This window comes from Poeciliopsis prolifica, unplaced genomic scaffold, assembly GCF_027474105.1.
Source record: "Poeciliopsis prolifica strain line A6 unplaced genomic scaffold, Auburn_PproV2 SCAFFOLD027, whole genome shotgun sequence".
NCBI lineage: Eukaryota > Metazoa > Chordata > Actinopteri > Cyprinodontiformes > Poeciliidae > Poeciliopsis > Poeciliopsis prolifica.
Window position 1 is genome coordinate 429,378 of NW_026562402.1, and position 25,524 is coordinate 454,901.

At 37.3% G+C, this 25,524-nt stretch overlaps 1 protein-coding gene across 1 annotated transcript; it reads left to right on the plus strand.

Moving 5' to 3' along the window:
• Positions 1-9,292: 9,292 nt before the first annotated feature.
• Positions 9,293-24,476, plus strand: chrna4b (cholinergic receptor, nicotinic, alpha 4b). Its single transcript, XM_055048596.1, has 6 exons — positions 9,293-9,629; positions 13,349-13,500; positions 15,583-15,627; positions 15,701-15,810; positions 17,148-18,564; positions 23,892-24,476. Exons 1-6 carry the CDS (start codon positions 9,578-9,580, stop codon positions 24,015-24,017), a joined length of 1,902 nt encoding a protein of 633 aa, XP_054904571.1. The 5' UTR covers positions 9,293-9,577; the 3' UTR covers positions 24,018-24,476.
• The last annotated feature ends 1,048 nt before the right edge of the window (positions 24,477-25,524 follow it).

The following is a 25,524-nucleotide window of genomic DNA, read 5'->3' on the forward strand; positions in this document are numbered from 1 at the left end:
CCTTAAAGTGACAGTGTCGTGTTTTCCAGCTTGCAGCTCAATCAAGTAACTAAGTTACCTTCACTTCACTATATAAATGCTATATAAGTATATATATATCAAATATGACTGAAGAGAAATTTGGCTTTGAAATTTAACCCCTTGAAATTGGGCCTCTATATCTTTAAGAAGCACCTGCTCTTTCTTACCCTCCTCCTGAAGCATCTCATCACTACAGCCACATTTTTACCAGAGTTGCTTTGAGAAGCAGCTCCTATTATGAGCTCAGAAGTTCCATCAGGCAGCAATCTGAAGGAGTTCGTCTGAAGGATCTGTGTGGGAATAATCTGTGAGGCAGGAGCATGGAAACTGTAGCTCCAAGGTGGAGTTTTGTTGAAAAGGTGACGCTCAGTGAGACCAAGGATTTAGGGACCTCGAATGGTTGCCATGGAGATAACAGGATTTTTCAACCAAGCATGAAAGAATCAAAGCAGTACTTTGTCTTCTGATGAGGATAAAATGATATAACATGATGTAAAGCAGAAAAAAACATCTATATTACACAATACCTTCCATAAAAATACATTGAAGTTCATTAATTGTCAGGAAGCTTACAAATAATGTGAATATTTTTTTATATGCTCAGTTTCGACAGACCCATGTTCAGCTGAAGCAGCTCTGTGGAGGCTTCACCATTAGCAGCCTTGATAGTGAGTGATCCTGTCAGCTGCTGCACGATGGATACGGCTGAAAAGCAGATCAAGAAGACACAGATGGACTCATGCACACACACCCACGCACGTGAACGCACATACATTCACACGCACATGCTTCTTTTTTTTTCCTCCCTTGGTCACCTTTAAGATGACATTAGGTAATTTTGAGCAACATAATCCTGTTTGTTTTGCAGAAAAAAAAGAGAAACAATATAAAAGGAATGAAAACAAAGTTGACACAGGACGCAGAAAGGCAACATAATGAGTACACAGACTGGCTAAGTTAAGCACCCACTCCATGTACCCAAGTGTCACCTCGGTTATATCTGAGGAAGTTATTTGTGAGAAAGGCAGAGATCCAACAGACATTGTTCCTGAATGAGTCACCAGTACAGTTTGCCATCTGTGTTTCTTTTTCAAAGTATTTTTAGACAAACGTCTCACTTTGATGGGTGACTTACATCTTTCTGTGATTTAACGTTATGGGTTGAGACTGTGTTGCAGAATTATTCTGCCAATGATTAGTCTGCTTGCTTTGTTGTTCTTAACTGTTTGGTGCAGAAAACTGGTTTAAAATCAATATAGTAAAGCTGCATTATGTAGCTTTTATTTAAAAATATTTTTTGCAATATGATCATTATGTCAGTATAATTTGAGACAGATAATCTGTGAATAACCTGAGCTGATCTGCCTTCTCCTAGTTAACTGAATCATTACTGAGTCAGAAACAACTAATAAGAGAATAACTTGTTGTAGTAACAGTAGTAACGACATTGCAAACTGAAGCCATTTGTAACTGTAATTACAAGTTGCCTATCATGTAAACTAAAAACATGAAGTAATACAGCAGTTTAATGAAAGCCAGGTAAAAAATAAATTAAATAAAGCGTATCTTTGATTAAATAAATCACATAAAAAACATGACTTCCACAAGAAGGATGTATTTATAAGAAATCAGCAGAGTAAGCAGAATGTGATGAAGCATTGATGTGTGCATTACCACAAGGAAGGATTTATTTATTTTTTTGTCATTTTTTTATCCGAAGAGTTTTTGCGGCGCTAGTGGCTTGTATTTTCGACAGTAGGCAGACAGGAAAGAGAGCAAGGAGAGGGGGCAAGACATGTGGCAAAGGTCGCCAGGCCTGGGAGTCGAGCCCGAGACGTCCATATCGAGGACAAAGGCCTCCAAACGTGGGGCGTGTTAACCCCGGTGCCACTACAGCACGCCCCCACAAGGAAGGATTTATGGGTGGCCCAGAAAAACAGAACACCCACAGGGGAGCATTTTACAGACTGTAATAGTAACTCAGAGAAGAGGAGCTTGATTAATTCACAGATTATCTGTTTCAAATTATGCTTTTTTTAACAAATTAGACTTAGACTTAGACTTAGACTTGTACTTTATTGATCCCTTGGAAAGACTCCGTGAGGAAATTAAAGTTACCAGCAGCTCACAGGCAAAAAAGTAGCACACAGTAAGTATACGCAAAAAAATACAAATTAAATACAAGGTACACAGTAAATGTAATAAGAATATAAATACAAAACAAAGAATATAAATACAATACAAAAGGAAAATATAGCAATTTGGTGGATAGATTGACCAGTGATATGATATTGCACTATATGGTTTGGCCTGATAAGTGTGAATATTTCCAGAAAAGTACAAGGGGTCACTACTCCTTCCCTCTGTCCTGTGTCACCTCCCACCACCCAATGAGGAGTTGTACAGTCTGAAGGCGTGGGGGACAAAGGAGTTCTTGAATCTATTGGTCCGGCACTTGGGAAGCAGCAGTCTGTCACTGAACAGGTTCCTCTGGCTGCTGATGACGGCGTGCCATCGTCCATGATGTCCAGCAGTTTGTTCTGCCACCGTCACCAGAGAGTCCAGCTTCATGCCGACCATAGAGCCGGCACGCCTGATCAGTTTGTCCAGTCTGGACGTGTCCTTCTTGGATGTGCTGCCTCCCCAGCACACCACGGTGTAGAAGAGGACACTGGCGATCACAGACTGGTAGAACATCCAGAGCAGTTTGCTGCAGATGTTAAAGGACCGCAGTCTCCTCAGGAAGTACATCCTGCTCTGCACCTTCCCGTACAGGTAGCTGGTGTTTTGACCAATCCAGTTTACTGTCCAGCCACAGCCCGAGGTACTTGTAGGAGCCCACGACCTCAACCTCAGTTCCCTCTAGTACGACTGGTCTCGGCTTTGGTCTGGACCTCCCAAAGTCTATAACCAGCTCCTTCGTCTTAGCGGTGTTGAGTTCCAGGTGGTTTGTGTAGCACCAGAAAGCAAAGTCCCTCACCAGACAGCGATATTCCTCCTCTCCATCGTCCCTGATACATCTGACTATGGCTGTGTCATCGGCATAGATAGAATCTATGTGGCACAGCTCCGAGTTGTAGTGGAAGTCAGAGGAGTACAGGGTGAAGAGAAGAGGGGCCAGCACTGTGCCATGAGGGACTCCTGTGCTGCTGACCACAGTGTCAGACATGGTGTCCTTTGGAACAACATATTTTTATATACGTCATGTTATAATAATATTCCATAATTAAAAACAAACCTGGAGTGTTGCTTTGATTCTTTCATGCATGTTTGAGAAGTCTTTTAATCTTCATTCATGTTATTTTATACTCAAATATGCAGGAAAAAATAATTATTGTTTGCTTGGACTGTTACTTGGGACTAAATTATTCAGAGTTCAAATCTAATCATCATTGTTGTTCTTTCACTGAAGTAGCTGAACCTGTCTAAAATGGAATCTGTTAACTTAATATACCTGTAAATAGTAGCACATTTACAGCTGCTTCTTATTTTCCACTTGTAAATATGGCGTGTCCCAGGTGTTTATATACTCACCGCAATGCAGATGGAAGTCAGGAAGAGCAGTAAGACAATTCTGTCAGATTCATTCTTCCTCTCTCTGGGCCACAATAAAACCTGAACACATGAAAACTGTCTGCTCATTTAAATGACTGCTTTGTTTTCACTTAAAAGTCTCTGTGCAGTGAGTGTGAAATCAAGCGATTTACCACACAATGTTGCATTCATAAGAGGATTCTGTTGTGTAGATTAATTAAAAGCTAATTAAACACCGAAGTGTAAATAGTGGCTGCGGCTGCGTTAGCTAAAACCTTTTCTCATGAATGCTTTTGATAGCTTCTTAACATTCTATTTATGCTTGTATGTAGTTTTAAAGTATAAATACTATAATAAGTAAAAGCGAGGATTTGTTTTCAAAGATGACTTCAGAGGAATAGAAGTTTTTGAAATTTCTTATTTTAAAAGGTTTTCTTCCTGAAAACTCTAATCTCAGAAATGTTGTATTAAACTGTAAAACCTTCATTTGGTTGTGATTTTAATGTTAAAGTTCAAACTGGTCTTTTTGTATCCAAAATGAAAGTCAATCGGTTAACTTAGATGCTCTCTGCTCATAATGTCTCTACAGATCTAGACTAAAATTATATCAAACTACTGTGTAAGTTTTCTGTGTTTCCCAGTTTCTATTCAAACAACTTGAATGTCAGTCAGACTCATTTTTCTTTTTTAAAAGATTAAGAAGAACTTTTTTCAGGTCAGTTTGAAAGTTCAAACTGCTCAGTTTTATTAAAAAAAATTTTTTTGTACTGCTCCTCACCAGGAGTCAAATAAAATGAATGTCTCCAAATTGACAAACACTGATAAAAGAAAAGGACAATATGAATACAATGTTCATCCAGCAGTTTCTCTTACTACGCAATGTAATTTCATCTTTTGCAACTTTACAGATATTTTTTGTTCTTGCCTTTTTAAGTTCACTGAAAAAATCCAACATGTTTTAATGTCAGACAAAAAAAAACTATTTTCAAATGATTAAGGTAGAAAGAGTTTTTCTAACCAACCTTCTCCTCTGTGGAAAAGTAAGTCCCAGCAAACCTGAGGCTTGATTCTGACCAACAAGTCGGACCATCGACTTGAGCGATGACCGACTGCTCCAATTGCTCGCTACCACGAAGATCCTCTATAGGAAGAACATCCTCTATAGGAAGAACATTCACTCGGAACACAAAACTGAATCCAAACACTTGTATTATACATACATCATGGAAGAGTGCAGTCAGTCACCAATAACTGGAGCAGGGATAGGCAACTCCAGGCCTCGAGAGCCGGTCTCCTGCAACTTTTAGATGTCTCCCTGGTCCAACACAGCTGATTCAAATAGCTGAATCACCTCTTAAATGCAGTCAAGTTCTCCAGAGTTCTGCTAATGACTTGACTCAGGTGTGTTGAAGTAGAAACAAATCTAAAAGTTGCAGGAGACCGGCTCTCCAGGCCTGGAGTTCCTACCTCTGAACTGGAGGGATATGTGTTACTAGGGCGACAACTTAAAAACTCAATGTTTCTCCAAACCTAATGAAAAGAGACTGAAACTGAGTCAGGAGGGCTGACAGGAGGCTGACAGCAGCACTGAATCTCCAACACAGAGTCACTACTAACAATTTCATGAAATGTAATAAAACGTTCTTATCACGTTTATTGTTATAACAATATTAACACAAAATATCCTGATGAAATTTAGCCCATATTGCCTGCCTCTATTGAAACATCCCAGAGTCTGATATCCTCAGAATCTGATAGATTTGAAGAACTTTAGGAAACCGAGAGTAATACAAAATGAAATTCAATCAAAAAGCCTTCAACAGGCCTTCTAGTTATTGAAATACTCCCTGTTTTGAAAATGGCTGTATTTTTCAGAAAAACCCTGAATGTTGGACATTGGATCTAAAACAAAGCATGTTTACCTGGTGAGCAGATTGGCTTCACCCCCCCCGGATGCTGCAGGTTGAAACCTGCACTGACCAGCTCTCCTCAGCCCTGCAGCCTCATGGTCCACCTCCAACCAGATCTACCTCTGGTGGCTACAGCATCCACGCTCTGCAACAGGGAAATGTTGTGTAAATGTGTAAAAACCGACTCTGGTCTTCAAGTAAACATAGCAGAAAAAAATATAATGTGCTTAATATCTGAAACTTCTATTGGTATCCTCTTATGACAGATTGTAAAGTCCTTCTATTCCAGGCAAACGCCACAAGAACAGCGGAGTGGGACTCGTGTTTTCAGCTGCTGTGACTGACAGCTGATCTGGCAACCCAGTGGGCAATGTGTTTAAGTATGCATTGCATGGGTCCAGGTGTGTGCCTGTGCATTGTGTGTGTGTATGTGTGAATCATTGTAAAACTTGAGGTTGCAGAGTGAGAGCTGGACGGGTGAACCCGGAACCCCGGGCTTTTTCCAGAGCCGCTGTAGCTGAATCACTCTGATCCGATCAATACACCAAGTACTTCACACACTTCAGAAACGCTGCATTCCTCACATATGATTCAATCCCCCAGTGACTCCTGACTGGATGATTATGTCTGTTTTCACCTCCTACTGGGATTGTTGCAATGCGTATTATTCAACTGAATCTCATTTTAGATTTAAAATATTTGCTAATCTTTTTTTTTCTCCACACAACCTAAAGAAGTTTGAGCTGAATGTCAAAGATATTCATATTCCTTGAATTTTTGTCAGTCAAAAACTTCAATGTATGAACTGCAGCTGGACTCATTGAATTTCATTAACAAACAACAATGTGTCATTTTAGATATAAACATGTAATCTTAGGACTGGGCGATATGATTGACAACATAAGCATTTCATATCAGTAGACATTGATAATTACTGATTTGTTTTTAGTTTTAAATATCTGAAATGATGCCAAATTATGATATAATCTCTCTTGTTTTATCCATTTTCACTCCACATTACTGTCTTTAATTTTTAAATGGTTATGAGGCACTGTTTTAAACAGTTTTAAACTGTTGCTACTTGTTGCTAGGCAACCAAAGCCTGAGTGAGTTAGTTGATGACACCAACCTAGCTTAGCTACCCATGCAGACATCCCCCAGAATGGCATCCAGTCGTGGCTCAGTGAAATTATTGAATATTCTATCAGACATATTTTTTATTGATATTGATATATATCGATATCAATATCAATAAAAATTGTGATATATATGGTTATTGATTTATTGTAAAACTCTATTGATCTCATATTACACACTGCAGAAGCTCTTCAGCACCAATGAAGATTTACTCACTTCTGAAATCTTAAAGTTGATCCACTTTCTGCTTGATTTAGCTTTCAGCATCTATGCACCAAAAATTTGGAACAAACTTCCAGAAAACTGTAAAACAGCAGAAACCCTGACTTTCTTTAAATCTCAACTAAAAACACACCTGTTTAGAATTGTATTTGAAATGTAATATGTAACAATGTATTGTTTATTCTATGTTGCATGACTTTGTGTTTTTGTGTTTATGATGTAAAGCACTTTGAAATGCCTTGCTGCTGAAATGTGCTATACAAATAAAATATGATTGATTGATTAATTGATTGATTGATATTGAGTCCAATATTCCTATTTCTTATAACTTCTCTGAATTTTTCATATTATAGTTTTTAAAATATGTTATTATTACTACTAGTAGTATTGTTATTGTTCTTACTCTTACTCTTGTTTATTAGATATTGTTTTAACATTAAGAACTTTTAACAACTATTGCTGCTGAACTTTCCCAATTTGGGGGCCAATAAAGGCTGTTTCTATTCTATTCTATTCTATTCTATTCTATTCTATTCTATTCTATTTTATTCTATTCTATTCTATTCTATTCTCAACATGTTTTTCACTAGAGGTCAGCCAGTGTGTAGCAGTTGTGGCAGAGGTCAATTGTATATCACTGTGGGATCAGTAAAGGTTTTTCCATTATCAGTTTAGGTTGAATTATTGAGGCGTCTGCTCAACAAAGTGACCCTGTGTCGGTGGCATCCTCGTTTTTAGAATCGAAGCACAGATGGTTCTTCTTATCTGAGTGTTTGTATGTGTGTGCTGACATGTGGGTGGAAGATAAATTAACGTGTCAACCAACAGGCTGGTTGGCCTATTTGTGCACCCTGGCCTTTAAGCTAGAGAGAGATTTTCTCCTCTAGCCCCTCTGCTGTCCCATTTACAAATTCCTGCAAGACTCTCAGCCAAATAAACAGCAATCATCTCAGATGGAGCAAACATATCTGCACAATAAAAGCCTTTATTTTGTGTGATCGGTTAGTTATCGCCAGAGAAAAGAAGACTGGAATAAAAAGAATACTTTAATTAAGTAATCATTGCGCTGTAGAGTGCACTTCACTCCGTGGGCATGCAGCGTATTCAAAGGAAGCGAATCTGACGAAAAAACACCTACGACAGCAAGAAAACTCTCCTCACAGAACCCCTTTGTTTCTCTCAGTCATGTAGTTGGAAAACGCAATCGCTCAGAAAGCCGTCTTCAAGACTGAGGAGTCAAGATTTCCTGTTTTCTTTGCAACATCAAAACATGTTGCAAATGTTTGGATGTTGTTCCCTCCTATAGCTGAGGGAACATTCGAAAAAAAAAATGCAATAAGAGTAAACACGTACTAAAGCTGGCCTTGGTGCTGAACTCTGCTGACGTGCTAAAAGAAAGAGAATTCACAACATATTTTCTTTGTTAACCATTTAAAGGGACAATATTGTGTGAAATTAACTTTTTAAGCTTTAGATTGTATTATAATGTTATTCCTTCATCAGAGTCTTGCTTTGATTCTTTCATGCATGTTTGAGAAATTCTTCAATCTCCATGGCAATCATTCAGTCGTGCAAAAAGCCTGGTTGGACCTAGCTCTACTTTTGAGAACAAAGCTCCTCCTCTGAGCTACAACTGTCAAGCTTCAGAGCTTCTGCTTCACAGAGCTCTCCTCCCCAGCGACTCCCACCATCAGGACCCTCATTTTTAGAACAACTGAAGGTAATATATTTATGCGATTATGCTATAAATGTCACTATGTGCCTGGAACACACAATACTGCCCCTTTAACAACTAGCTGAATGTTTGCCATGGGAGATAATTTTATTTATATATATATATATATATATATATATATATATATATATATATATATTATATATATATATATATATATATATATATATATATATATATATATATATTGCTATAATGAGGGAATAAGCTTATAATATGATGGAAAACTCAAAAAGTTGATTTTATATCATACTCTCCCATTAAGACCAGCATAGTAGTGAAACTGGCAGCAGGTGAGGTTCAAGTTAGGGTTAAGGTGGAGGAGGACTGGATGGAATCAGAATACAGAATAACCTGAAGAGCACAGATGTGCTACTCATTTTCACTTTTTTTTCTTCTTTTTACCACACTGGACCTTGACAGGTAGCAAGCAGCACACATACAGTAACAGTCCTCACATACAGAAAACACTGCACAGCGCTCATGTATGCTGTATATTCTCATTAGGGATTTGAGTTTGGTTTTCCTCACTTTCACACCATCCTGTGGCTGTCGCAAGACAGCCACTGGATGGAAAAAAAGCAAAGAAGAGGAAAAAAAGAAAAGAAAAAGAGAAGGCAAGGGATGGATGGAGAAGAGGTGTTTTTCTCTGAGAGAGAGGGAGAGCGACAGGGGGAGGGGGACAAGGTGAGGAGGCGGAGAGATGAGAAGTGAGGGAGGGAATGATGTAGACAGAGCTACACTTGGATGAAGGACTCCAGAAGAATGAGGAGAGACTTTTCAGAGTTAGCTTCAGAGAGGCTATTTTCATGACTCTGGTCATTTGATCAGCTGTAAATATATGTCTTTATATATACATCTATAAAACCCAACAAGCAGCTGCAGCGATGGACAGATGGAGCCCTGAGGATAACTGGACACTCACACACTGACACACTCACACAGATTTCTCTCCGGGTCTGAAAGTAGAAGTTAAGAGGAAAGTTCAGGGACACGGCTGGAAACTGCTGGATCCACAATGAAAATATACACCTGCCTGTGCTTGGTTTTTGTTGCTGCAACTCCAAGAGGTAAGCTATTTCATTTCCTCAGCTGTATTATCCCTGATTTCTTCTGGTAATGTAGATTCCTGTCCAAAAATATATGGACAGAAAAACAAACAAATAACAAGAGCGGCAGAGTGAAAGGTGCTCAACAATGAATCTTTATATTGCATCACGTCATAACATATGGCTTTCTGTTTTGTTGTTATATTTTGTAATTATGTCACATAGTACAAAATATGCCATAATGTATTTTATTGCAACCCAGTTATCACATCCTGTTTCCTTCCATATGATAATTACACCAAACCATATCGTATTACATCACATGATATCCTGGTGTCTCATATTTCATTGCCACATCACAGAGTATCAAATTGTATTGTATCAGTGCATTATATCACATTATATTATATCATACATCAGATCACATCACATTACCTACCATCATATGATATGATACAGAACATCATATTGTTCTGTATCATAGTAAATCACTTTTGGTTTATTATATATGTCATTACATTAATTTTGTTATTTTGACACAGTATAATGCATCAAATTGCTTTATTCTGTGTCAAATTATATACAGTCATATCACGTATATCGTAACAAATCATATATTGTATTGTGTCAGGGAGTTACATCATACAGTATTGTATCACATATCACTTCGTATCATATCGTGTATCACACTGAACCAGTTTGTATGTCATAGTATCATGTAATAACAGACATTCATTTTATATTGTATCATATTAAATGTTGGATTGTGTTTCATTGCTTCAAATAACCATGATAGACAGCTTTATATCACATTGTATCAGAATTGTATCAGAATTATATTGTCACTCATTGTGTTTTTAGCTTACACAATGAGTGGCTTTTTACCTGGAGCCAGGTGAGCTAATCAGAGGAATGTCGAACAGCTGGGAGAGGAGACTAATTACTATTGTACTATACAATACTTAGATAGGCACAAGGGAAACTACAAAGCAAGAGGGAAATTCACTAACACTAGCAAAGGATGAACTAACATACAGGACTTAATGAGTTGAACCTGTACAGCAAGACCTTTCTGACATAAATGAGCACGGAGAAATTAACCCTATATGGCAAGACATTTTAAATGAATTCAGAAGTGATCCAAATACAAAAATAGAAAACTAAAATAAGAGCAGTCAATGATCATAATACTTCGCATTGTGTTTAATCATATCACTGTGTTTTAAATTGTATTGAATCGTAGTACGTCACTTTGCTACTTTATCATTATTAGTGTTAAAGTGATAAAGTAACATACTTTCATTACCGACAAAATATACTTATTGAGTTTAGATGACAATCTTAAAAATGAAATGCCTCAACAGAGAAAGCAATCCAGTTGCTGATTGTTTATAAGTTGCTATTAATCAGCAAACAAACACTGCTTGTATTTCATTTTTCTTGACCGTGAATCCCGACTAATAAACAATTCAGTATTCATAGATTAACCTGTGTGCAGATTTTTCCTCTGAATGTGACTCCCAATAATTCTCCAAAAACCCACATTCTTGTGAATTTTCTTTTAGCTCAAACTTAGGAAGCTGAAACACCTGAACATAGTGTTACTTGATGTTGTTGGCTGGCTTTTGCAAAGCAACCAATCCAGGACCAGCATTTGTTTTCTTAGTGCTGATTGGATGTAGAGCTAAGAGTAGAAGTAAAGAAGACTTTAGCCCTAAGATGGTTTCCACTGTGTACTAATGTATATTAAGGTATATTTGGTGTTTGAACCAATAAAATAGAAAATTAAAAGCGTTTTTAGAGAGGTTTTCAAGTATTAAATGTTTTTATGTGAATATAAATGTTGTCTATGTATTTTTGTCCCTGGTTAACTGTAGAAAGAACATTTATATGTATCAAAAAGGCAACAGGGGGACTTGTCTTTCTGAAAAATAAAATTCAACCTTTCTTTCAATCTTCTTCTAATTCAAGTCATCTTTTCACAGTCCAGCTATTCATTAAGTGAGTAAGAATTTTAGCGCTGAAGGCTAAACTCCCAATATGATTCATAATCTCCGACAAAAGCACAATCTTAATAACACAAAATGTATTTTCTACAGTTTTTAACTATCACTGGAGCTTTATTAAATAATACGCATTTGCCTAACCTTGAAGTAATATATCCTGTTTTGCTGCAGGGTGCCACAGTGATCAGAGAGAGCTCAAATTTGCAGAATGTCACAGCAAATAAATCTTGATCAGTCACATACACACTGTCAATACAGGAGCTCTCCCATACAATTCCATTAGCAGCAAGGCAGCTTTGGAGTCATCTGGAACATCACTTCTTTAATAAATACATCAGCGCACACGCATAAGAAAAACAAAAACAACAACATCAGTTTTCCATCAGAACAATCACAAACATTTCAAGGTTATCAGGCGTCTGAACTTGTCAGACTCAGGGTTGGGTTGTTGTGGAGGGGCGTAGGTAAAAAGACATATCAGTTTAATAAGGTATTGATCCAAATCCTTTCAAAATGGCAGAAGCCAGTCTTCAGCCAGCCAAAGGACAGTCAATCAGTTTTGATTGAGTGGACAGCAGATGTGAGTGAGTCACAGTGATGGAAACACCTGTATCACCAGTCTGGAAACATGAGTTAATACAAATGTCTACGTTCATGATGTTCAAACACACCTGCTAAAATACATCTTGAAAGTATTCACACTCCCAAACTGTTTCAAGTTCGTTTTTTTTCCCACTTCCTCTTTTGCTTAAAATGGATCAAAGTCTATTTTTCTTTAACATGAGATGGGGTGTTATTATGTGAAATCAACTTTTTGTCATATTGTTATCAAAAACAAACCTGAGTGCAGTTAGCAAACACCTGGTGGAACCGCTGAGCTTGTCGTACGAACTGCTTCTCAGTCCCACGCTCCTAAGAACAGTTAACAGAGACACACTAATTGCATTTACATTAACTACAAAATTGTAAAACAAAACAAAACAAAAAAAGACAAAAAAAAAACTCTCAAGAACAGCTGTCATGGCTAAATGTTTAAAAACACTGGCTTTTAACATATTTGTTAAGGTTTATTTTTACAAGGGAATTGTGAGAAAAACAATACTCTGATTTATGTGGGATACATATTTAATACAACATGTGGGAAAAATCAAAGAGTGTGAATACTTTCAAAAGGTTTTCCTTGCTGCTCCTTCAGGTTACTAAACTAACTGTGAGAGACAGAAAAATCTCCCTGAGCTCTGGTACAATTGATATTTTTGCACAATGAGTTCAAAAAAAGAAAATCGAGACAACAAATATATTTTGGGCAAATATAATGAAATATCAGAGACCAGCAAAAAACCAAAAACAAACAAATAAACAAAAAATCAAATAACTTCCAAGGAGGCAGAGGGACTTTTTGACTGAAACACTCATCCATCCACTTTTGCTTTTCCTGTCTGCCTTCCTTTGTCTCCTCTTCAAATACTGTCTCATGTAACCACAGGCCACGGTAAAATAGAGGTCAACCTCCTTCCACATTACAGTCTATGTTCTTCAGCGGAGCCGCATCAGCTAAATTCAGAAGATGAATGGGTTGTAAAGGAAAAGCAATATGCATTTGAATCAATGCAAAATTAATCTATTCCAAGCATAAATATGAAAACAGAAACTCCTTGGAAGAAATTTGCACGTGTATAGCAGAAAGTCAAAGCTTTCCCTATTGATTTTTAATGTCTTCTTCTTTTCCTTCAGTATACTCTCAAGTTGGACCTCGTGCCCATGCTGAAGAGAGGCTTCTTCAGAATCTGTTTGCGCATTATAATAAGCTCTCTCGGCCTGTGCAAAACACTTCAGACACAGTGCTGGTCCACTTCGGCTTGTCTATTGCTCAGCTAATTGATGTGGTGAGTAAAACCAAACAGCTGTGTTATAGTTCTTCTGGATGGTTTTCTGACTCCACATTTTCAAAACAGTTAAAGAAGCAATTTTATGTAAAGTCAACATTTCTGAGCTTTCCATTATTTTAGAATGTTATTCCAAAATCAAAAACAAACCTAGAGTAATTCTTAGATTCTCTCAAGCATGTTTGAGAAATCCTTCAATCTCCATGGACAATGCTCCTCTTTGAAGCTAAAGTTTCCAAGCAACTGGGCTTTCACCCACAGAACAGGGCATTCTGGGTAATTAAAACTAAGCAAACACACATGTTCAGCGCTAGCAGTAGAAACGACTTTACAAAAGACCAGGGAAGAAAGTAGTTTTAAATTCTTGTTGGTACTATGACGAAAATGATCAGAGACTGATTGTGTGAACCAAAACAAATAAAAACATTGTTATTTTACTGTCCTATGGGCTACCTGTATGGATAATTCAGAAAATAGAAGCACTTCCCAAAATGGAAAAAAAATATATTTTCTATCATACAGGGTGGGAAGTAATAAGTTCCATTTACATATATTGATGCAATTACAATTTGTTTGATTTGTCATTTAAGTTGTTTACAAAAACTGAACTTTTACTCTGTTTTATTAAAAAAAATAATTGTAATAAGATCTCATGGTGTTGCATCGATGGGAAGACAGAGGAATAACAAAATCCCATCAAGGTTATTTCAAGTTATTTTCAACTTCTGACAAAAATAAAACATCTTGCTGTACAACAATTTAACTCTAAGGATGAGAAAGGCAACAGGTTTATCATTTATTGTCAACTTTAATCATTTAACAACAAATGTAACTGTCAATTTTATCAGGTACTTGTGATTATAATTTGTATTGATAAACCTGAAAACAAAAAATCAGGCTTAGTTTGGAGCCGGTTATTTAAAACTATTATAAAGGAGTAACAAACAGCAGCTGACATGAGACATCGGAAATTAATGTCCATTAAAAATACACATAATACTCTGTGTTGCTTTTTATTTATAAATGTGCTCATTTAAATAAAAACAGTTTGAGACCAATATGTTCTCAATTCCTTTGTGATGGGCAGAACCTTGTTTTGCTCATCATACAGTAACTGAAGTAAAAATTAAATGAGGTACTAAGTACAAATTTTTTTTTTAATCAAAAATAACTAGTTTTACCCAAGTTGCCGACATTATTTACTCTTTCCAACTCTGCTGGCATGTATAAAAAGTGATAAACAATTGTATACTGCAGCATCTATAGTATTTTTTTTATCTTAGACTATATGTATGTTACCAGCTAAATTGTACTGGTAACATGCATTCGAAAGCTCCATAGTTAATTAGCAGATTAGCTTCCACAGTAAATCACACTGCATGGGGGGTTTATGGTTTGCCATTATGTTCCTTTGCAGCATTAATGTATTTTTTCAGTTGCAATCATTGTTATCCAGCCAGCACAAACCATCATCGAAAATGTAAAACACATTTTGAGAAAGATCACTTATCAGCGGAAATGAAACCACGACAAAGGAGATTCTGTTAGTTTCCACCAAATTAAATCCAGCTGCCAGATAATGCTAACACACGCAGTAAATATTCACAGCTGTCATCCAAACAGATATCCAGTCACATTATGTCTTGCCAAAATATCTTCATTCACAGTTTCCAACACATTCATGTGTATTTTTTTCATTTATACATGCAACACAGTTGTATATGTCCACAGTTTGCTTAAAGGACCTTATACATTATGCACCCTGCCTTAGTTTAGGGAAAAATCTCCTCTTTTCTGACATTCGGTTAGCTGACAGTGCTTGCTCCAATTGCCTGGTTGTGAGTGTCAACTCCAGCTGAAGTTGTCTTTTCCCATGGAGAGTATTCGTTGACTGCCATGTCATTCAGGCTGCTGGGGAAGAGCTGGAGAATGCAGTTTGCCAGAAAAGTAGCAGGGTGCTTCTGCAGGAAGCTGATATTTTTATTTTCTTGGTGTATTACACAATGAACCTCTGGAACTACTGATATATTTATCTATGAAAAAAGTTTAAGCTGCAATAACTACTTTTCTTTCTTTTAAAAGGATGAGAAGAACCAGATGATGACAACAAACGTGTGGGTTAAGCAAGTAAGAGATTATGAGTGAACCAGATATATTTTACTATAAAATTGCAATGCACATAATGGATGTTTGTCTGCAGGAATGGAATGACTACAAACTCCGTTGGAACCCAGAGGAATACGAAAACGTCACGTCAATACGCATCCCGTCAGAGATCATCTGGAGACCTGATATCGTCCTTTACAACAAGTTTGGATCAGTTTCAGCAGATAACCTAGAACCACTCCTCTAGCTGTCATCATTTTCAAAATCATGCGTCAAGTGACTTCCAGATTTTGACGACTTAACTCTAACTCTAGTTAGCATGGCGACAAATAACAACATATAAACAGTTTTATTGTAACAGTAAGTTACTTCTGTGCCATTAACACATTAAGCAGCGTGTACATGAGCTTGAGTGACAGCATTAAGACCCTTCCTGAGGCTCTGATTGGTTGTTTATTGTCGTGAGTGGTGTAATTTAACTATACTTAACTATATGAGCCACATGATCAATAACAAGACGTTACCTCTGGCAAATCTTGTTCAAGAAGAAGGCAACAGGAAGTGGTTGGAGGAGGATGGCAATGATGGTGCAACATGTTTTTTAATGGCTGATTGCATGAACAAACTTATTAATTTTCTGATTTGAAGTGTGTTTCTTGTTTAATGGAGATGCTGCGATTGCAAAATTATGTTTTTTGACTTTAGCAAAATATAGACAAAATTTTGCTCCTGTTTATAATGGAAATACAGAAAAACAATTTTAAGATAAAAAAACAAAATCCACCATGCAGAGCATTTCTTGCTGTGGCTGGAATACCAGGAGACCAACAACATATTATTTTATTTTTCATACTATAAAATGCTCTTATGTAGGATGAGCTGTTGCTTTCAACCTTTGACAGATGTATTCTTCAGATACTCAAATGATGGGGTGTGTGCAGTGCTCAGGTGTGTGATTGCAAATCTGCAATGAAAAGAAAGCTTTAGTGTCCACAAAGAGATTAGCCAAATAAACTAAAGGGAGATAATTAAAGAAAGGAGAGTTGAGCAGCTGCTGCTCTGTCAGATCAAAGCTCTGTCATCAAAACTGGCATCAAAACAACATTTATGAATTATTTACTGATAACTTATTTTTTTCTTTAGATGAGTTTTTGCGCCTAGTTATCAAACAACATAAATTTAAACCCAATATCTAAATTTGTAATTTAATTACTAACATCAATATATTATGTTGTTCCTTGAACAGTAATAAATTTTTATTCACAATAACAGCAAATCCTATTTAAATTAATAAAAACTAATAAATAATTTTGCCACTATTTGGACCTATTGTATGAAATTTCAAATGTAACAATGTAGTTCTTTCCATTATACTTTTTTTTTAAATCCAGCCGAGATGTGGTTGAGAATTGGTAAAACCTCAACCAATCCAAAATGCACTTCAACCAAATATTCCAGAAACAGTCAGCACAACACACGCAATATTTTATAATAATGGCAGAGATGTAAACGTCTTTCCCTTATGCCCCTCTCTTTTTCAGTGCAGACGGCGACTTTGCTGTGACTCACCTCACCAAAGCCCACCTGTTCTATGATGGTCAAATAAAATGGACGCCTCCAGCCATTTACAAGTCATCATGCAGCATAGACGTTACATTTTTTCCCTTCGACCAGCAGAGCTGCAAGATGAAGTTTGGCTCCTGGACCTACGACCGAGCAAAGATCGATCTGATCAGCATGGCCAGCGATGTGGACCAGATGGACTACTGGGAGAGCGGCGAGTGGGTCATCGTCAATGCAGTGGGCAAGTACAACACGAAAAAGTACGAGTGTTGTACGGAGATCTACGCGGATATCACTTACTACTTCATTATTCGGAGGCTTCCCTTGTTCTACACCATCAACCTGATCATCCCCTGTCTGCTCATCTCCTGTTTGACTGTTCTGGTCTTTTATTTGCCATCTCAGTGTGGAGAGAAGATCACCTTATGTATTTCGGTTCTACTGTCCCTAACCGTGTTTCTCTTGCTAATCACAGAGATTATCCCATCCACGTCACTGGTGATCCCCCTGATTGGTGAATACCTGCTGTTCACCATGGTCTTTGTCACACTCTCCATCATAATCACGGTCTTTGTGTTGAATGTGCATCACCGGTCGCCCAAAACTCATGGTATGCCTCACTGGGTGCGCAGAGTTTTCTTGGATTTGGTTCCTCGAGTCCTTTTTATGAAACGTCCACCAGGAACAGCAAAGCAGCACTGCAAGAAGCTCATCGAGATGATGCACCGCCCGACCGTGATTTCCACAACCAACAACTCGCAGACTTTTTGGATTGGTCTGGACACGAAGCTGAGACAGATGATGCAGACAGACAACACGCTCCCAAAAACTCCAACCGACAGTCCAAGAATCCTTGTTTGCTCACCTTCTCCACCTTCTTCCTCAGAGGAAGACCACTGTAATGACCATCCACTCAGCACCAACATCTTCCACAGCTCGGCCTCCGCCAAATACTCAGTCCTCACAGAAAAGCATTCCCTGCGCGGACACAACTCTGCGACCATGTGCGCATCTCAGTTGTCTTTGCCTCCGACTTTGCCTCACAACTTGTCAAGTGAGCAACCAAGTTTTCTGTCCCTCATCAGCCGTTCCCAAAGCGCGGAGCAAATGTGCAACCAGCACGATCAGGCTCCACAGACATCTGAGCATCTCTGCCGCTCACAGAGCTTCCAATACTGCTGTCTGCATGACGATGGCTTACTGGGGTCTCCAAGGCAGCTGAAAAAAATGGTCTCTGAGGAGCACTTGGTCAAATCCCCAACAAGAGCACCAACCAAAGAAGCAAGTACCCAACAGGATACTCCTATTCCAGTGATTTCTCCAGCTATACAACGAGCCATAGAGGGAGTTCAGTACATCGCAGACCATCTCAAAGCAGAGGATGCAGACTTTTCAGTAAGTTATAAGAATTTACTTTTTTTTTTAGAAACTCAAAAAACCTTGGTGATAAAACAAGCACTTAGGAGCACAAAGAGCAGTTAACGTCAGCTTATAGTTAAGGTAGGGACCTTAGCAATAAGTTCCCCACCTTATAGTTGTGTATCAAGTAAACAAAGTGTGACCAGACTAGATTTCATATAGAAATAATGTTAAACCATTGATCAATTTTCCTTTCATCCCAAAGAGTCAGGCTTGTTTGTGATCTTTTCAATGTGGTTCTGATCATGGCATGTGAAAAATAATTTGTGGAAAGTAATTTGTAAAAGCCGAAAGGTGAAGGACAAATGAAAACGCGTGAGGCCTAACAAAATCCTCTTCCACAGACAAACAACGTCTTTAAGTCTTTTATTAGAAAACAGAGAAAAAAATCCAGCAAAGCCACATCTCAGGGTGTGAGATATCCATTATCTTCAGTTGAATGTGCTCATGTCAAGTTTTCAGCTGATTGCCCTTAAGAAATCCAATTGTTGGTAAAGTTTCTATAGATTTAACTGAAGAAACTGGAACAACATTTGTTCTTGTGGCAAGCTGCTATAGAACAAATGGTTAAAGATCCCATTAGAAAGTGGTTCTTTGTTCAAGATGCTGTTTTACATCATCTGAACATTTATTTTATATCTACAGGCTCATATCTCAAAGTGAAGTGGCTTAACAAACAAAATAAACATTCAATTGAAAATGGTCAGTGGACTGAAAATGGAATAGAGTAGAATAGAATACAATAGAATAGACTTTTTGTCCTCTAGAGGAAATTTGACATGTACTCCAGGGAGTATATTGCATTATAGTAGCAGCCCAAACACACAAATCCTTGTGCATATCATATACATAGCTAGAAACCTGAACAACATACACCACAGTTTAAAAACAACACAACCCAACGTTCTGCTAACCTCCCAGCAACCTATCATGTGTTTTAAACTTTGATTCAAAATGTTTATGGAGATGAGAACAATATTTAAGAGTTCAATTTAGTTTTTGGGATTTGTACCTTCTACTGGAAGGGAAGAGCTCATATTCCCCACACAGGATGTGGAATGGATCAAACAATACCCAAAGAGAAAGAAAGGCCCTAAGAAACCTTTAGAAACTTATAATAGTGAGCACTGAGCACTTCAAAAGATTATTAAAATATGTCTTTTTTGGAAGCAAAATATATAGAAAAATGTTGGACACTATGAACTCCAGTAAGTAAATTAGACTGAGGACATTAAGTGTTCTCTTTTAAAGACAAGCTTTCTCCTTCAAACATCTTAAATGTGAGTTTACAGTGAAAGGTTATCTTCACTGCCTTCCACATTAGAGATGAGATATATCTGAGTACACTGATCTGAGAAAGGTGGAAGGATGCCCTCTCTGCAATGTAAAGTGAAAGACATCTGCCTCCATCTGCTTGCAAACCAACTGAGACATTTTCAACAGAAATTAAAGACAAGCTGGTGTTTGCTGCTGAATTATCATATCTGTGTGTCTCGTTTCTAATGCTACAAAAATGTAATAATACACATCTTCAAAATCATTTCTTCAGCATATGAAGGAGATACTTTATTAAAGTTAACAAAATCAAAGTCATGTTTTGGCTTGAAAACTGCAGTGTTAAAGTGAAGTTTCATTTCATAACCAATGACATTCTGGATAGGGCATCCTTTCTATATTTCCTCCAAAGCTCTCCTTTCTTACTACAGCAGATAATTTGTCCCAACCAGTTTATGCAGGTCAGCCTCAGCATGGCTGGTATCTGTGGAGGCTCAGGACCACAATACCTCAAGACCTTCTCCAAGAACACTTGGGACTCCCCATTTATTTAGTTCAAGCAATAACTAAACCTTAACACACAGTGGAAGCCGTCTTTAGCCTTTTCATAGAAGCTAACATCCACATTATTTCTCATCTCCAATCATCTCCAATCAGGGTTACAGCCAATCATGGACCAGGGAAATGAATCAGGCTCCTGGATAGATCGCAATGCAAACAACACTGCAATCGTAACAGATTTCAACATTTCAATGGTGAAATTTAATGAAATTTAACTGAGACTTTAACTTTAACTGTCTAAGCATTTTTTTCTTGAAAGAATGATGAATAATATTTTAAACATTCCAATAAGATGTTTCATTTTGCTAAACTGATAAGTGTCATTTATAGTAACACACCAGTTTAGAAAATGTGTGAGTCCTTGCATTGATTTTTCTTTGTTTCAGTTTCTTTTTTAGTGTGGCCTATGATATCTACAAAATTTTAATTAGCTAGCCACATATTATCATAAATGCATAGACACCTGCACTCCATCCACATTTATTAAGCTTCTTTTACGCTTACTTTTAGTCATTGGCTCTTGATATTTATCTCACATTTTCCTGTATAATATTCATGGAAAGCCTCACATTTGAATTCATTCTAAGTTAACTTTTTCTCAGCACTTCCAAGTCTTATTAGTCCACACTCACTGTTGAAAGCTTCATAATTTATGAAGCTATTAAAACTTCAGTATTAATTTTGAAGGCATTCAAACTCAAAACTCAGATTAGAGGACAGAACAACTCATAAAAACCTCATTAAAACTGACCCCAGATTAAGGATGTTGGATACTTTGTTAAGTACATTCATTTTCTAAAACAAACCACAGAACTTCATTTGGAAGTAGTGATGACAAAAATAAGGATACTTTTAAGGTGAGATTAGACTTTCGTTCAGACTTTATAGCTGCTTAAAAGTTTATTTTTTTGGCTTGATTTTTATGGAAGAGTTATAAGTTGGGTTGTAAAAGTACATCCAGCTCATGACACAAGGCTATACATCAGAAGAATCTGTAATCACTGTACTATGTTCTGGTACAGAATAGATATATCACAACTTTTATGCTTGTCTAATACTAACATAGTCGTAATATAACAAGCATTAAAAAGCCTTTTACATGTTGACATAAGATGGCCTGGTGCAAAACAGACCAAAGAAACTAAGTACTCAATATATTGCCAGATAAATAATTTGAAAATGACGGAGGTTTCTTCAATGATAAGTTTTTTAGCTAACATCATCAACAAGAGGACGATTCAAGAACTACTCCCTTTATAGTAGCAGACAGACACCAGAAGTTGAGCTTGAATTCCTTACCTTCATATCTGAAGGAATAACATATTCTTAGATCACCTAACAAAGTCCCATAATGACAGCAATTACAAAGCTCTTAGAGAGACAGACTCTCCTGGGAAATATTGTCTACTTCTAATGTTGTAAGCTCCCATCCAACTCTGGTTATCAGTAGTCAGTACCGTCCCTGAAGTAGAGAAGTCTCTGATTGAAGCCAGTTAGGAGAAGCAAAAACAAAGTATCTTAGCAGAGAGTTGAGAGAACCGGGGTAACATCTACAGCAAATAAACTGTAAATAGAAATGTTTTATAGTGCTACCTCTTAGACATTTGTTCATTACACAGTCATTGTAAAAAGAAATGACATCCTCGTTGAAAAAAATATTTTTGCACATATCTTTGGTTTTTGGGGGTGTACTTAGTTTTTCACTACTGTTTGATTTAGGCCAGGGGTGTCAAACTCCAGTCAAGGGCCGCTGTCCTGCAGTTTTTAGATGTGCCACAGGTACAAAACACTGGAATGAAATGGCTTAATTACCTCCTCCTTGTTCTCCAGAGCTTTGCTAATGACCTAATTGTTCTATGCAAATGTGGTGCAGCAGAGGCACATCTAAAAGTTGCAGGACACTGTCTGGACGCTAGCTGTACGCAAACAACAAAACAAGTGAAAATTTGGTTTCAGTTGTCATAGTTTATTTATTGTTATCAGCTGAGAAAAATGAATTTCAGATGAAATAGCAGCTAGTTGGGGAGGTTAGGTTTTAACGTTTATTTCTGCTCCCTGAAAACAACTTAAATTTAGAAAGCTAAAAATACTTAGCATTATTCTATAATTAATGACCTGCTGTTGTTGATGGAACCATAAATGCAGCTCTCTGCATAAACCTCCTGATGGAGAAGATCTAACCATCATTTTCGCTCAAACACACTTGAAGTTTAAGTGTCCTATTTAAAGTCTACACTTTAATCCAATTAAGATGAAGTGAAATGGCATTTAACTGGCAACTCATACTTAAAACATCTACAGTGATGCTGAGTTAAAATATAACTCCATAGGAAAGTGGTTCTAAACTTCACCACAATAATTTAAATGAACCTGTTGCTATTATCACAAATGCTTGATACCATCTTTAGTTTTCAGGTTTTGGGGGTTAAAGTATTTCTTCACACAGAGCAGGGTTAGTTTGAAAAGCTTTTTTCCTTTAAAAAAATGGAACTTCATGCTAAAAGTTCATTTGTATTTTCTGGTTATATTTGTCTAATGAAATTTGTTTTTTATAAAATATTTAAAATTGCAAAATTCAAATAAACAACAATCTCTATACATTTTCACGGCACTGTGCATAACATTTTTAAAGAAAAGTGAAAGTTTTGTCATATCATTTGTAAAGAATTGGAAATAGATTTTTAACTTTTTATTAGAATGTAGGGCCTCACAAAGTAGTTAGAGTTAGGATGCAGCAGCTGCCTTTCCATTGACTATAAAATTGCACAGTTTGACATTTCAAAAATAAAGTGTCAATGTTGAAAAAACTGTGTTTTTGACCGTTTCAAAATTGGTTTATTTTGCAAAACTGCAATGGAAACACTTTTTTACATCACTCAAGTCTCATGACGAGTGATTTACACCATGTTGCCACTGGTGTAAATCATAAAGAAGATGACAGGAAGTGGTTGGAGGATGGCAGGAGGCGTGTTTTTTAATGACGTAACGCTTCAACAAATGTATTGACATGGGATTTTAATTGCGTTTCTTATGGAATGGAAACCTAGCAATTGCGAAGTTGTTTTTTTGACGGAATATTTACAAGGTTTTTGTGTACATTTATAATGAAAACACAGCTGGTGATGTAGCAGCGATAGGCTGCTTCCAATCCTGTAGCACTGGAAATCCGACACAGGAAGAACAGATGCCTGACAGTGGAAAAAGCAGAAATACCACAGTACAATGAACTACAGCTACAGGACGCCAGTCATAAAACAGCAGGACATCTATAATTTGACCATGAATATTTCATGGCGAAGATTGAATGACATTTAGAATGAAGCAGCCTCTTACTTAAAAACAGTATCATTCGTTCAGGACAGAACAATCAAAGATGGAAACTGCCAGCTGTTAAACAGAAAAAGTGTGGTGTGAAATTTGAACTATCCCTTTGTGTGTGTGTGTTTTTTTTTTGTCCTTTCTGCCAGGTGAAGGAGGACTGGAAGTACGTGGCAATGGTCATTGACAGGATATTTCTCTGGATGTTTGTACTGGTGTGTATTCTGGGATCTGTGGGACTCTTCCTCCCTCCCTGGATGGCTGGGATGATCTAGCAGCTTTGAGGAACATGAGAGCTGACAGGATGATGGACACTATAAACCTAAGAAGGTTTATAGTGAATCTTTTTTTCTTTCTGTTTCGGGGAACTCCACATCACAGTCTTTGCTCTTATCCTTTGTAATCAAAAGGTTACCCACTGAGGAACAAGATGGAATATCTATCACTGATCCCTGTAGGCACATACATTCTTTATGAGGGCAAAAGGTCAACAACAAAAATACACTTCAATGCCAACCCATCCTGACTCTGAGCTGCACAGCTCAAACTGTCACGCTGTGATAAAATGTCAAAAGCCGAATCCTGATACACCAGAAGGCTCAACATCCAGATTGCTAATAATAGGATAATTGAAGTGGAATATATCCCAACAATGCCAACATTGCAATGTCTGGGTGGAACAGAGCTGACAATGAACTGATGTAATAAAATATTCATGAGATATCAATAAAGTAATGTTTCTGTGAAAATTTGTCTACGTTTTTCCTTGGGATGGATATTTCATTTGTTTTAGATAGATGTGACTAATCTGATTTTAAATGTCGAATTGTGTCCATTCTCTCAGGCTTCATAAGCATTCTGTGCTTTCATTAATGGCCGTATGCACAGATAAACACATACACTGTTAGTGTTTTCTTTGATGAGTATACATATGGACACGGTGACGTGCCATGATGTTTCAGTCAGTGCCTTCAATAGACATCAACTCTATTTGAACAATACACATGTTGTGCAGGACAATGCAAACATTATGCAACACACCAAGCAACAAGTATCTAATAATATGCAAATAAATAAAAATATGCCAAAAAAGCAACAATGGAGTCCAACAATGCATATATCATTGTACTGATATGCAATGATAATGTGCACTGATATTGCAGCAAATAGGAAATTGTGCACATAATTGAACAACCAGCAAATTAGCAAAACTTTTCTATGTTCCCCAGTTCTGCCTAATATCAATCCATACTGGTCAAATAGCATATGTCAATAATTTATAGAAAAAATATGAAGTGAAGTAATACAAAAGTAACACTCACTCATACTTGTAATTACAATAAACACTATTGTACTCAGTGCTCGCTTATGAAAGCCATGCATAGCGGTTAAAGACTTTAAAGTGCCTCTCAAAGTTCTTACTGGTCTGGCCAGTGAATCCAGGTTTGTTGTGGATTTTCCATTTTTCGTGGGGCTTTTTTTTTATCCGTGAAAGAGCATTTTGAAAAAGGCGATTTTGATAAGTCAGCGGAGTTGAAGTGGCTACCATTTTTTAGATACCACATACACTACAGTGACAGGGAAAGCAGGGCCAATGTCATTGTATTAACATAATTGGCTGATAATTCTGTCAGTCATGCCAACCAGCATTGTAGATCCAGCATTGGCTGCTCTGGCGCAGAAAATATGGTGGCCAAGATGGCCGCCCTAAATCTCGTCAGCGACCGTAGGCAAGAGCGGTCCATGAGGCACCTATTCTTTATATATGTCAATGATGCCAAT